Source organism: Nyctereutes procyonoides, unplaced genomic scaffold (assembly GCF_905146905.1).
Source record: "Nyctereutes procyonoides isolate TBG_1078 unplaced genomic scaffold, NYPRO_anot_genome, whole genome shotgun sequence".
Taxonomy (NCBI): domain Eukaryota; kingdom Metazoa; phylum Chordata; class Mammalia; order Carnivora; family Canidae; genus Nyctereutes; species Nyctereutes procyonoides.
The window spans coordinates 5,728,659-5,740,876 of NW_026575051.1; the positions used below are offsets into that span (position 1 = coordinate 5,728,659).

General features: G+C 54.0%; 1 protein-coding gene across 1 annotated transcript; it reads left to right on the top strand.

Moving 5' to 3' along the window:
- The first annotated feature begins 3,618 nt into the window (after window positions 1-3,618).
- On the top strand, window positions 3,619-12,218 carry CDKN1A (cyclin dependent kinase inhibitor 1A). Its single transcript, XM_055330619.1, has 3 exons — window positions 3,619-3,689; window positions 8,825-9,280; window positions 10,726-12,218. Exons 2-3 carry the CDS (start codon window positions 8,836-8,838, stop codon window positions 10,773-10,775), a joined length of 495 nt encoding a protein of 164 aa, XP_055186594.1. The 5' UTR covers window positions 3,619-3,689; window positions 8,825-8,835; the 3' UTR covers window positions 10,776-12,218.

Here is a 12,218-nt window from a genome sequence, read left to right on the forward strand (position 1 = left end):
CTTTCTCTTTCTCGCTGTTCAGTAGTCCTGATCTTTTGTACTGGCTGACTGGCTGGGCCAAGCCTCCAGCAAGTCAGAGTTGGGGCTCTCAAACTCATTCTTAAAAAAAAAAAAGAAGAAGAAGCAGGACTTCTGCTCAGTAGTGCAATAAATATTTCTGTTCTGTCTTTTTTCTGGGGTCTCCCTTCTTGGGAGCCTGTGTGGAGGTAAATTCCTCTGTAAGCCGAGTACCCCGGTTTGGGACTCCCCAAACATTTTCTGAGAAATGGCGACCCTGTTCCTACTACTTCCTCTCCCTTCCTGGGCAGCTCCAGTAGCCACCCTTACATCCTCCTTCAGACTTGAGCTTCCCAGCTTTCCTTTCTGTCATCACCTCCCTCCTTGTGGGGGCTGACCTGAAACCTCTTGTCCCCAGACAGAGCCTCCCTCCATCCCCGAGCCACCTCCTTCCCAGGGAGCATGCCCGGGCAGCAGACTGTAGCCCCGACTAGTCCTTCAGACCTCAGGAACATGTCCGAACATGTTGAGCACTGGGGTAGAAGGGGCTGGTGGCTGTTTTGTCCTTCGGGCTGCCTGCTTTGGGGTAAAGAGGGGGATGGCAGGACACAGGAGACCCCCCAAAGACCCCAAGGAGACTTGGTTTGAATTTCTCTGAACAGAAATATGTGGTTTGCTGCAGATCCCTTGGGATTGGCCTGGGATCCAGGGTGTGTGTCTGTGTGTGTGTTTTTTGCACACTTTTTTTGCATCAGCTCTCCTGTGTGACTTCTAACAATCTGTTCTTTTGCCCCCTTCATAGCAGAAGTCCCTCGTTAAGGGCATGCCTGGGTACACACTCAAGTGTATGGTTGGAAATTTTTTTTAAGTACTGAACAGTATTAGACACTTAGTACTGTGCCTAATAAATATTTGTTGAATTCTGTTGTGGTGGTGGTGGTGGTGGTGGTGGTGATGAGCTAAAAGTTTCATTTAAACCCCCCCCAAAAAAAAACCCCACAAAACTCACTTCCTAACAACAACAAAAAGAATTATTTCATTGTGAAGTTCAGTACCACAAAATTTTAAATAATTCAATACAAGCCTCCTTAAAAAAATTTTTTTCCCCAAAGTAAAGACAGACAATGTCAAGTCTATTTGAGATGCTTGAGAGACAAGGAGATTCAAGGCAGTAGGAGGATATGCCTGTCCTCTGCTGAACATTTGACAGCACAGCCTTTGGGTATGTATATGTTGGGGATGGAGGGAGGTGCGGTATGAAGAAAGGAGCTAGGGAGGAGGGGATTGGTCCTGGGGTCTTGGCCTTTGTGTGGCCCCCCTGAGATCCAGCTGCAGTCCTGGCTTGAATCCACCATCAGGCAGGCAAGGGAGTCTGGTGCTGTGCCCTTGCACCCCTACCTGGGCTCCTATGCCAGCAGTAGAGGAGAAGACCTGTCCTCCCCGAGGTCAGCTGTGTTAGAGGAAGAAAATGGGGCATGTCTGGGCAGAGATTTCCAGACACTGAACAGTCCTAGATGTCAGTAATTGTAGCTGCTCCAAGCCTGGGATCTATTTCTTAGTGGGATTTCTGTTCAAAGTAACATTCTGTTCTCTGAAATGTATTTTTAAAGATTTAAAAAGTTATTTTATTCTATTTCTTTTATTTTTATTTTTTTTAACATTTTTAAATGTATTTATTCATGAGAGACACAGAGAGGTGGCAGAGACATAAGCAGAGGGAGAAGCAGGCTCCCTGTGGGGAGCCTGATGTGGGCCTTGATCCCAGGACCCCAGGATCTTGACCCAAGCCAAAACAGATGCGCAGCCACTGAGCCACCCAGGCTACCCATATTTCTTTTATTTTTTAAAAGTAAGCTCTATGCCCAACAAGGGGCTTGAAGTCAGACCCTGAAATCAAGAGTCACATTCTCTCCTGACTGAGCCAGCCAGGCACCTTCCACTGTTCCCCACAATTTTTTAAAAGCAAAACTACAACTATATTAAGTGAAAGAAGGAGGCAAAAAAGAAGTACAAGAGGGGCTAGTGGTGGCAAGTGGGTGGGAGGAAATGGGCACATCACTTGCTTTTGTACCAGCGGCAAGCACCAGTGGACCTTTCCAGAATTGTCTTTCATCAATGCCACCTCAGTACACTGCCTGAAAATGAGGAGTGCTGGGGGTTTCCCTCTTTCTAGAGCCACTTAAATAGAGAGGGCAATGAGCAGAGAGCTCTGAGAGGCACTGGGCCTATGCTCAAATTATAGCTGTTTATTTGCTGTGTGACCTGAGTCAGGTCACTGAACTTCTCTGAGCCTCAGTGTTCCCAGCAGTGTAAGCGGATTGTGTGGGGGAATATCCAGGAGATAATTTGCTAACCAAGTCCTTCCCCCTTCCTAGCTATCAAACCTGTTGCAATCAGAGGTGCCTGGGTAGTTCAGTTGGTTTAGCATCTGTCTTTGCTTCATGATTTTGGGGTCTTGGTATCCAGCCTGGAGTTGGGCTCTTTGCTCAGCAGGTAGTCTGCTTCTACCTCTCTCCCTACCTCTCCCCCTTCCTCTGCTCCTGCTCTCTCTTTCTCTCTGTCAAATAAATAAATAAATAAATAAATAAATAAATAAATAAATAAATAAATAAAAAATAAAATCTTTTAAAAAAAATCTGTTGCGGGATCCCTGGGTGGCTCAGCGGTTTGGCGCCTGCCTTTGGCCCAGGGCCCGATCCTGGAGACCCTGGATCGAGTCCCACGTCGGGCTCCCTGCATGGAGCCCGCTTCTCCCTCTGCCTGTGTCTCTGCCTCTCTCTCTCTCTCTCTCTCTCTCTGTGTGACTATCATAAATAAATAAAATAAATAAATAAAATCTGTTGCAATCATAGAGATCTCTATTGTTGAGGTGAGAAGGAGGTGGATGTGGGCATGAGGAGGAGGGGTAGGGAGGTTGGTTCAATGTCCAATTTCCCCCATTTCCTGCTTTCCCCTGGAGACCTGGTTGACCTTTTCTGAGTATTCCCCATTCCCTCCTTCCCTGGGGGCATTGGGCGAGCAACAACTTTGCATCCGTTTAGTCCTGAGGTCCTTAATTTCTTCATCTGTGAAATAAGGGGGATCGAATCCGGTTCTGGTCTCCAAGATGCTTTGTTGGCGTGTCTGGGTGCTTGGGAAGAGGCGGTCTAGTGAGGGGTCTGTGGGAAGACTGGCGGTATAGTGGGCTTTTCTGGAAATTGCCGAGCGAGGCACATCCTTTATGCTTTTATTTATGGAGTGTTATCTATGAATGTCACCCCTCGTGATCTTCTCGGGGCCAGCAGAAGGGCTCATCCTAAGAATGCCATCCCTTCGTGGGGAGTGCCAACTCCCAACCCAGCGAAAACAACCCCGATCTGTGGCTCAGTTAGTGGGGAAACATGCCAAGCACAGGGACCCAGGCGCGGGGCGCGGGGCGCGGGGCGCGGGCGCGGGGCGCGGGCGCGGGGGGAAGCGCCCCCCTGCAGCCCGCGGGGGAGGCGTCTGACTTCGGAGGTCTCCCAGCCGCCGGCGAGTGGCGAGCAGCGGCGGCGAACGGCGGCAGAAGGGGCGGTGCCAGGCCTGGGGGCGGGGCGGCCGGTCCCTATATAAGGCGGCACCGGGCGGCGCCAGCTCGCGAGCTGCTGCCGGAGCCGGTGGCCTGGAGAGCGGAGGCGGGCGCGGATTCGCGGAGCCGGGGACCCTCGGAGGAGGTGAGGGCGTTGTGGCCGGCGAGGGGGGCCGTGGGCTGGCGGCGCGGAGCCCAGCCGAGGTGTCCGCCTCGTGTGTGCGTGTTCGTGTCCCAGCGGCTGAGTGTGTGCGTGCGCGTGCCGTCTTCACAGGTGAATGACGTGCGTGGGTCGGCGCGTGGGGCTGGGCTCGGCTCCCACGGGGGTCCCTGTAAGGTGCGCTTGTGCCAGAGGTCGGGCTGGTCGGAAACCCGGGGCGGAGGAGGGAGCGCCGCAGAGCGGGGATCCCCCCGAAGCCAGGGGAGGCGTGGACTCGCGCGCCCCAGGCCCCCGGCAGGTTCACCGCCCTCCGCTCCCGGCGGCGCTCCGGTCCAATCCGTGCGGTCTCCGCCCAGACCCCTGCGGTCGGGGTCCCCGACGCCTCCGCGTCCGCCACCGGCTGGGCGCTGAGGTCAGCGCGGGCTGCGTACCCCCCCCCCCCGGTCCTTGGGAACGTGTTGGGACACATCCTTTCAGGGCAATCGAGGAGGTGACTCACGGTGACAAGGAGACCCCGGGAAATGGGACGGGTGCGGTCAGAGCCCCGCCCGGGCTGGGGGACCGTGGCGCCCCAGAAGTCGGCTTCCTCTCCGCCCCGGGTGTCTGTCCCCCCGATCAGCACAGTGACTATTTGGCTGGCACAAAGTGTTCTCCGGGAAGCCGGGACGTGACATCGGGAGGTCCAGGACGGGGTGTCCGGCCCCCGCCTCGCAGCGCGCCCTCGGGGGCCCGGAGCGGTGGCCCTGGCCCTGCGCGGGCTGGGCTCGCTCCCGCCGGCCAGTTGGAGAAGAACAGGGGTCGGACACACCTGTCTTCCTCCGCGCCCCGCCTGCGCCGGGGTCGGGGCGCCGCGCTCCGCAGCGGGAGCGGAGACCTGCGCCGCGGGGCCGCGGGGCCGCGGGGCGTGCAGCCCACGCCCGGGGCGAGGGACCCGGAGAGGTCCCATCTGGAGGCTGGGACTGCGGGGGGCTCAGGGACCCTGACGGCCACATCCGGGGGCTCCCGGCGCCCCTCGCCAAACTGCCGTCTCCGAGGGCGACTGCTCAGCGCGCAGCGGGAGGACGAGCCGTCCTTTGGGCGCCGCCGCCCAGCGCGGGCCACCGTGCAACACCCCCTGTCGGGGGCCCTCGGGGGACGCGGGCGCCCCTCTCTTGCGGAAAAGAATCTTGGAATTGGGTTTGGCGCTTTAGGGTGCCCGGGCGGCTCCTCCCCCCCCCCTTCCCTGCCTCCACGTCGCGGTTCGAGGACTGTCGAGCGGTTCTGTTTTCCTTGCTTTCGTCTATTTTTATTTTCCAGGGATCTGACTCATCCCGTGCTTTGGGCGTGGAGATAAGGTGGAGGGACCAAACCTCTGCGCGCCTCTGCGTGCGGAGCGTGTGTGTGTGTGTGTGTGTGTGTGTGTGTGTGTGTGTGTCACGGAGGCGCGCGCGTTTTTCCAACAGTGGCGGGGCTTTCGGAAGCCTGGCTGGCTCAGCGTGACGTGTTTGCGGCCCCCGGTCCGCCCCCCCGCCTCCGCCTCCGCCTCCCCCTCCCCACCCGAGGGTGACGCTGCGGCCCGAGCGCAAGCAAAGTTTTGGCGGGCGGGGAGCGCTTTGCAGGAAACTGACTCATCACTCCCCGCAGCGGCTGCTCGGGGCTCGGCCCACACGCCGGCCCTGCGCGTGATTTCCTGGAGACCGGCGCCCCCGTCCGGCCCCGACGCGAATAGCAAACGCGCCTTCCCGCGGAATGCGGCTTCGCCCGCCTTCCCTTCCCGCCTCGCTGCGCCCCGGCTGAGCCGAGCCGCAGCTGCGAACGCCCCTGAAAAAGAATGCCCCGTTGGCTCATCGCGGGGGGCTGAGTGCTGACCGTTTACTTCGGAATTAAAACTGGCTGAAGTCTAAGACACGAAGGCCAACAAAGGATGCTATTCTCGGTTGTTTGTGAAATAAGGGTTTATATTTGACTTTTCTCTGAACTGGGAGTTATGATAATGGGCATGAGATCAGATTTTGATGAGGAGCCTATGAGGGCCATAGGGTGGTAGGAGGGAGGATCCTTGCCTGGATTCTGGTCCCATCTTGAGCGCCTAGAAGCCTGGGAATACTCAGCCTCCTGGTGAAAATCCAAGGCAGGCTCCTCCTCCTTGTGCCAGTGAGGCCATCCTGTGTATCCTCTCTTTTTTTTTTTCTTTTTTTAAATTTTTATTTATTTATTTATGATAGTCACACACACAGAGATCGAGAGAGGCAGAGACACAGGCAGAGGGAGAAGCAGGCTCCATGCACCGGGAGCCCGACGTGGGACTCGATCCCGGGTCTTCAGGATCGCGCCCTGGGCCAAAGGCAGGCGCCAAACCGCTGCGCCACCCAGGGATCCCTGTGTATCCTCTCTTGAAAGGCACCCCAAGAGTGCCCATATGGGGAACTGCCAAACACCTGCTTAAATCCCCTTTATTTTATTATTTTTTTAAGATTATTTATTTATTTATTCATGAGAGACACACAGAGGAGGCAGAGACACAGGCAGAGGGAGAAGCAGGCTCCCTGCGGGAAACCGGCTGTGGGACTCTACCCGTGAACTCCGGCATCAGGCCCTGCACCCAAGGCAGATGCTCAACTGCTGAGCCATCCAGGGGCTTAAATCCCCTTTAGTTTGAGTTATTCTGGGAAGAGAGGGACCTATCAACCTGTATTTTTTAAAAAGCTCCCTAAGTGATTCTGCTGGGCCTCTGGTTAGGAACACAAAACTAGAGAGGGAGTAAGGATGAACACCAGAGCACGGAACCCAGGATAAACAGGCCTGGGTTCAAATCCTGGCTGTGCCACTTGTGAGCCATGTGACCTCGGGCAAGTTACTTTACTTCTCTGAGGTCTTAGTTACTTCTTCTGTTAAAAAAAAAAAAGAGCAAATATACCCACTCTTTAGGAAAATTAATATTTATAAACTTAGAACAGCCCCTGGCACATAAAAATATATAAATAAATCCTGGGATCCCTGAGTGGCGCAGCGGTTTGGCGCCTGCCTTTGGCCCAGGGCGTGATCCTGGAGACCCGGGATCGAATCCCATATCGGGCTCCCGGTGCATGGAGCCTGCTTTTCCCTCTGCCTGTGTCTCTGCCTCTCTCTCTCTCTCTGTGACTATCATAAATAAATAAATTTTTAAAAAATTTAAAAAAAAATAAAAAAATAAATAAATCCTGATGCATGCCCTAAAGAGAGTGGGTGAAGGTTATTTGAGGGCTCCGCCCACTGCGCTGTGTAACCCCTCTATGAGGCAGTGGCCCTTGGCCTTTTTAGTTTTCTGATTTGGGGGCAAGCCTCCTATCTCTCTAAACGCTTGCCCTTTAAACTTGGTCTGAGGTCACCTAATGTGTCCTCTCCCCTATAAACTGTGGGAGGTGGGGTGGGGAGGGGGAGCTGTGGCAAGGGTCCAGGGCTTCCTGCCCCAGGAGGTCACTCAGCAGAGCTTTCACCCTCTGAGCCTGCAAAGCAGGACTTGTCCTCAGGGAAAAGCCAGTCCCTGCCAAGGTTGCACAGCCGCTCAGCCCTGGAGTCAGGCCAGAGCAGGGCAGGTAGGTGCCAGCACTTCGTCATGAGCAAACTCACCCTCGGTTTTCCCTCTTCTGAAGTGAAAGGAGAGGAACCAGGTAGACCGGTCAACTCTAATTTTCTTTGCCTGCAAAACGGGTTCCTCAGATGCAGCTAACACAGGCGGAGGCTTCCAGGCTGTCTAGACTTCAGATCACCTGATGTGCCTGGCAGGATGTGGCTCAGCCTGGGAGAAATCATCACCCTGGCCTGCCCTGCCCAGCCCCTCCTCACCTCCAGGCCTCCCGCCTGATGACATCCTTGGGAAAGGCCCCCAGCACACAGCACCTGTCAGCTGTTGTCTGAAGGAGGTGGTGGTGGGGGAAGGGGGGGAAGGCTCAGCCAGAACTGAACACAGAGAAATAATAACACTTCTATATACCAGCTTCTATATACCAGCTGCTTCTCTGCCTGCTACCTACGTTAACTCAGTTAATCCTCACATCTGTCCTCTGAGACATTCGCTATTACTGTCTCCATTTTACAGATGAGGCAAATAGAGTTGAGAGAAGTTAAGCTATTTGTGCAGGGTCACCCAGCGGAGCCTGGATTCCAACCTAGGCAGTCCTGCTCCAGAGTCCTCACTCTTAACCACAGGATAGAGCCTCCACCTCTGTTCTATTACCTTGCTAGAAGGGACTCCGTGACCAATTGCTTGAGCACGCTTGCACAGCCCCATTTTTTTATAGATGAGAAAATTGAGGCCCAGAGACATTAAGTGACTTTATTTTTTTAATCTTTAACATTTTTAAGTGACTTATTTTTAACAGATTTTATTTATTTATTAGAGAGAGAGAGTAGTGCACAAGCCGAGGAAGAGGCAGAGAGAGGGGGGAGAAGCAGACTCCCTGTGGAGGAGGGAGCCCAATGCAGGGCTCCATCCCTCAGGATCATGACCTGAGCCAAAGTCAGACACTTAAACAACTGAGCCACCCAGGCACCCCTTTAAGTGAATTTAAGGTTTATGTAATACGCAGCAGAGCTAGGAATAGATCCTAGGTGTTTTGTTTTGTTTTGTTTTATCCCAAAACCCCGGGGGTACTTTTGAATTTCAGAACAGAATTATCCCACATGGGTATCTTGGTAGAGGGATTCAGGAGGCCAGAGGAGCTGTCAGCCTGCCCTTTCATTTGGGACCTGACCTTTTGGTCCCGGCTGGGGTTGGGAAACTACTGGACTCTGGTAATTCACACCCATGAGGGACACCTCGAGGGGGAAACTCATTGATTTTAGTTGATAATACTGGTGGTAAACAGGACTCCGATCCTGCTAATGCAATAAACTTGTCTTTGTTGACAGAACCTGTCCTTCAGCTGCCCACTCCCCCAGTGACCTTGGGGTGCCAGGATGGCTGAGTTCTGGCCCCACCCGGGGGCTGTGGACTGGGGGCTGGGAGTGGCCTGTGGGGAGGAGATGGTGGAGAATCAGCTGGAAGGACTCAGAGAGACCTCGTGTTCTAGTAGGAAGCTCCCCTCTGAGCTTGCACAGGGAAGCCCGGCCTGCTAGGGTAGGGTGCCATTCCCCAAGTGACCGGGGGCCTTGTGTCTCAGCTGCAGGTGCCATGTCGGAGCAGTCCAGGGACGCCCTGCCCATCCCTCATGGCAGCAAGGCTTGCCGCCGCCTCTTCGGCCCCGTGGACAGCGAGCAGCTGCGCCGAGACTGTGACGCGCTGATGGCCAGCTGTGTGCAAGAGGCCCGGGAGCGATGGAACTTTGACTTCGTCACCGAGACGCCGCTGGAAGGCGACTTTGCTTGGGAGCGCGTGCGGGGCCTGGGCCTGTCCAAGGTCTCCCTGCCTGCGGGGCCCCGGGGGGGCCGGGATGACCTGGGAGGGGGCAAGCGGCCCGGCACCTCGCCTGCCCTGCTGCAGGGGACAGCTCAGGAGGACCACCTGGACCTGTCGCTGACCTGCACCCTCCTGCCTCACTCCCCTGAGCGGCCTGAGGCATCCCCGGGTGTGCCTGGCACCTCTCAGGGCCGAAAACGGCGGCAGACCAGCATGACAGGTGAGGATGGGTGCGGGGAAGGACACTGCAGGGGACTCTCAGAATCCGTGGTGCAGGGGCTGGCCTGTCGGGTTCAGCTGGCTCATCGGGCCCAGAGGGAAACAGGCCAGAGAGAGGAAGTCACTCGGCAGGTCTACAGCCAAGACCAGCTAGCTAACATTTATTGGGAACATTTATTATATGCCAAGCCCCTTGCTAAGGTGAATTTCTAAGACGGTTTCTTTTTGCTTCCTTCCTTCCTTTTTTTTTTTTTTTTTTAAAGATTTATTTATTTGAAAGAGTCAAAGAATGTGAACGGGGGTGGGGGGTTGAGGGTGGAGTGGCAGAGGGAGAGGGAGAAGCAGACTCCCATCCATCTTCCTTATTTTTTTCTTTGGCATATGGTTTGCTTGCTTGATTTTACTATCAACAGCTACTTCCTTATCTTAAGATTGTCTGTGTCCCTCATGAAGTGATTATCTCCACGAGAAAGGGATCTGCATCTTTCTTGTTCATTGCTGAATCCCCAGCACCTAGCACAGTGTCTGGCATATAGTGGGTGCTTGATTAAAAAAATAAAATAAAAAAAATAAAATAAAAATAAAATAAATAAAATAAAAAAAATCAATGAGCAAGGCTGACCTTCAAGCACATACTGTGCCTGGCTCCAGATCAAAGCCTTTAGAGAGGGCATTTTATCCAATTCTTGGAGCATTGTACCAGTGGCAGCTTCATTTTATACATGAGGAAACAGGCTTAGAGAGGTGGAGTCCTGAATCCCATGGCAGGGGCACCTGGGTGGCTCAGTCAGTTGAGTGTCTGACTCTTGGTCTCAGCTCAGGTCTTGATCTCAGGGCTGTGAGTTCAAGCCCTGTGTTGGGTTCCCTGCTGGGTTTGGAGCCCACCTTAAAAAAAAAAAAAAAAAGAATTCCATGGCAAATTTGCAGCTGAGTCAGAACTAACAATACGGATAATAATAGCTCCTATTTATATGGCCCAGTCATTGTACGGAACACTTCTCACAGATTATCTAGTGGCATTCTTGGAGCAGTGCTGTTCAATGGGATTCTGCAGTGATGCAGATGTCCAGTGCCGCTAGCTCCAAATAGCCATTGAGCATCTGACATATGGCTGGTGTGACTGAGAAACTGAATTTTTCATTTTATTTGATTCTCCTTCATTTAACGACATAGCTGGCTACTGTAGTGGGCAGCTTGGCTTGGAGCCAGCCCACGGATGTAGGTCTGGTTATTGTTGGTCCGGCTGTGAAGCGTGGTGGGATGCTCTCTGTAATGCTCCCCTGGGAGGCAGAGTGGAAGTTGCCCCCCACCCCCACCCCCGGACTTGGCAATGTGTCCCTTCGGCCCTAGGAGACATCCCTGCCCCCTCTGCGTGTGCTCTAGACGGATATAGCTCTGCTGGGTCCTCTTCCTCCTGGTCAGCTGACTTCTGTTTTTTCTTCCCAGATTTCTATCACTCCAAACGCCGGCTGATCTTCTCCAAGAGGAAGCCCTAATCTGCTCACCGGAAGCCTCAAGCTCCTAGAAATGAGAGCCCCCTACATCCCAGGCCCTTTCTACACCTTTTGCCTTTACTCCTTCAGTTTGTGCGTCTTAATTATTATTTGTGTTTTAATTTAAACTTCTCCTCATGTACATACCCTGCTTGCCACCACCCTCCTCCCCCACCCCTCCCCAGCCTTTGGCATTTAGGATTATTTAAAAAACCATTAGATAGCAGAATGATAGGCTTATTAGAGCACTAGGTATTTTTATTATGCAAACTATTATTTAAATACATCTTCCCCCTGTGCTCCTCATTTCCGCTCTCCCAGAGGTAAGGTGGGACTGGCATGACCCTCACCTGCTGGGTGGTGTTCTCTGGAGGAGCCTGGCTCCCTCTGCTCACCGCCTGGTAGGTTTTCTGAAATTCCGCCCCCTTCCTGCCTTCCCAAACCTGGATTCTTTATCATTTGAGAAGTAAACAGCACTTTGAAGGGGGGCCCAGCAGGGTGGGGTCAGCATCAAAACTTTGGGGTCCTCTCACCTTCTCTAAGGTTGGGCAGGGTGACCCTAAAGTGGGCACAGCCTGGAACACTCTGTCCTGTGAAGGCATGGGGGAAGGTAGGGTCCCGTAGCAAACCACCCCACCTCCCCTCACCCCCTCTGCCACCACAAGGGAGACAGTCTCCATGTTTGGCCTCCCATGAGGTCTTCTAGGAGCTCCGGATGCCCCCTGTTTTCCAGCTGGGCTTTCAAGTCTCTCTGTCCCCCGCCCCTCCCCCATTCTCTTTCCCACTAGGTCCCTCTCAGTCCTGGGTGGCAGCTCTGGGATGCCTGTTCCCCCAGCTTAGTGGACTGGGAGGGTTTCCTAGGGGTATACTAGAAGTGGGGGTCCCCAGTTCTACCTCAGGCAGCTCAAGCAGCGACCACCTCCTCCTCTCACTTCCTGGGGCAGAGGTCCTGGGAGGGTGAGACAGGCCTACTTGAGTGGGGAATCTATCAGGGGCATATTGGAGGGGAGCAGATTTTTCTAGGAGAGAGAGGGCAACACCAGCCCCTGGAACTCATCCAAGGACTTTCCCCACTGCCCCACCCTTCCCCCATTTCATTGCACTTTGAATAGCAGCTGAACAAGGAGTCAGATGTTTTAAGATAGCAGAGGTAGACGCTGTGGATAGGGCATGCTACATGGCCTAGTTGTGAGTTATTGTTTCTTCTGGCCCCCAGAGGTACTGAAGCACTTAGTGGGTCTGACCCCAAACACCCTAAGCTCCTGTAACATCCTGGCCTGTACTGTTTTCTCCTGGCTCCTCATGTGTCCTGGTTCTCCTGTTTCCACCTAGACTGTAAGCCTCTGAAGGGCAAGAACAAGTCCTATACTGCCCTGGGTCTCTTACAGCCCCTCCCACAGTGCTGGGTACACAGCAGGTGCTCAATAAATATTTCTTAGTAACTTG

Bases quoted from the DNA above. Each gene is read 5' to 3' on its own strand.
- CDKN1A (XM_055330619.1), top strand. From the start codon at position 8,836: ATGTCGGAGCAGTCCAGGGACGCCCTGCCCATCCCTCATGGCAGCAAG. The intron at 9,281-10,725 runs GTGAGGATGGGT...TTTTCTTCCCAG, and splicing joins GCGGCAGACCAGCATGACAG to ATTTCTATCACTCCAAACGC.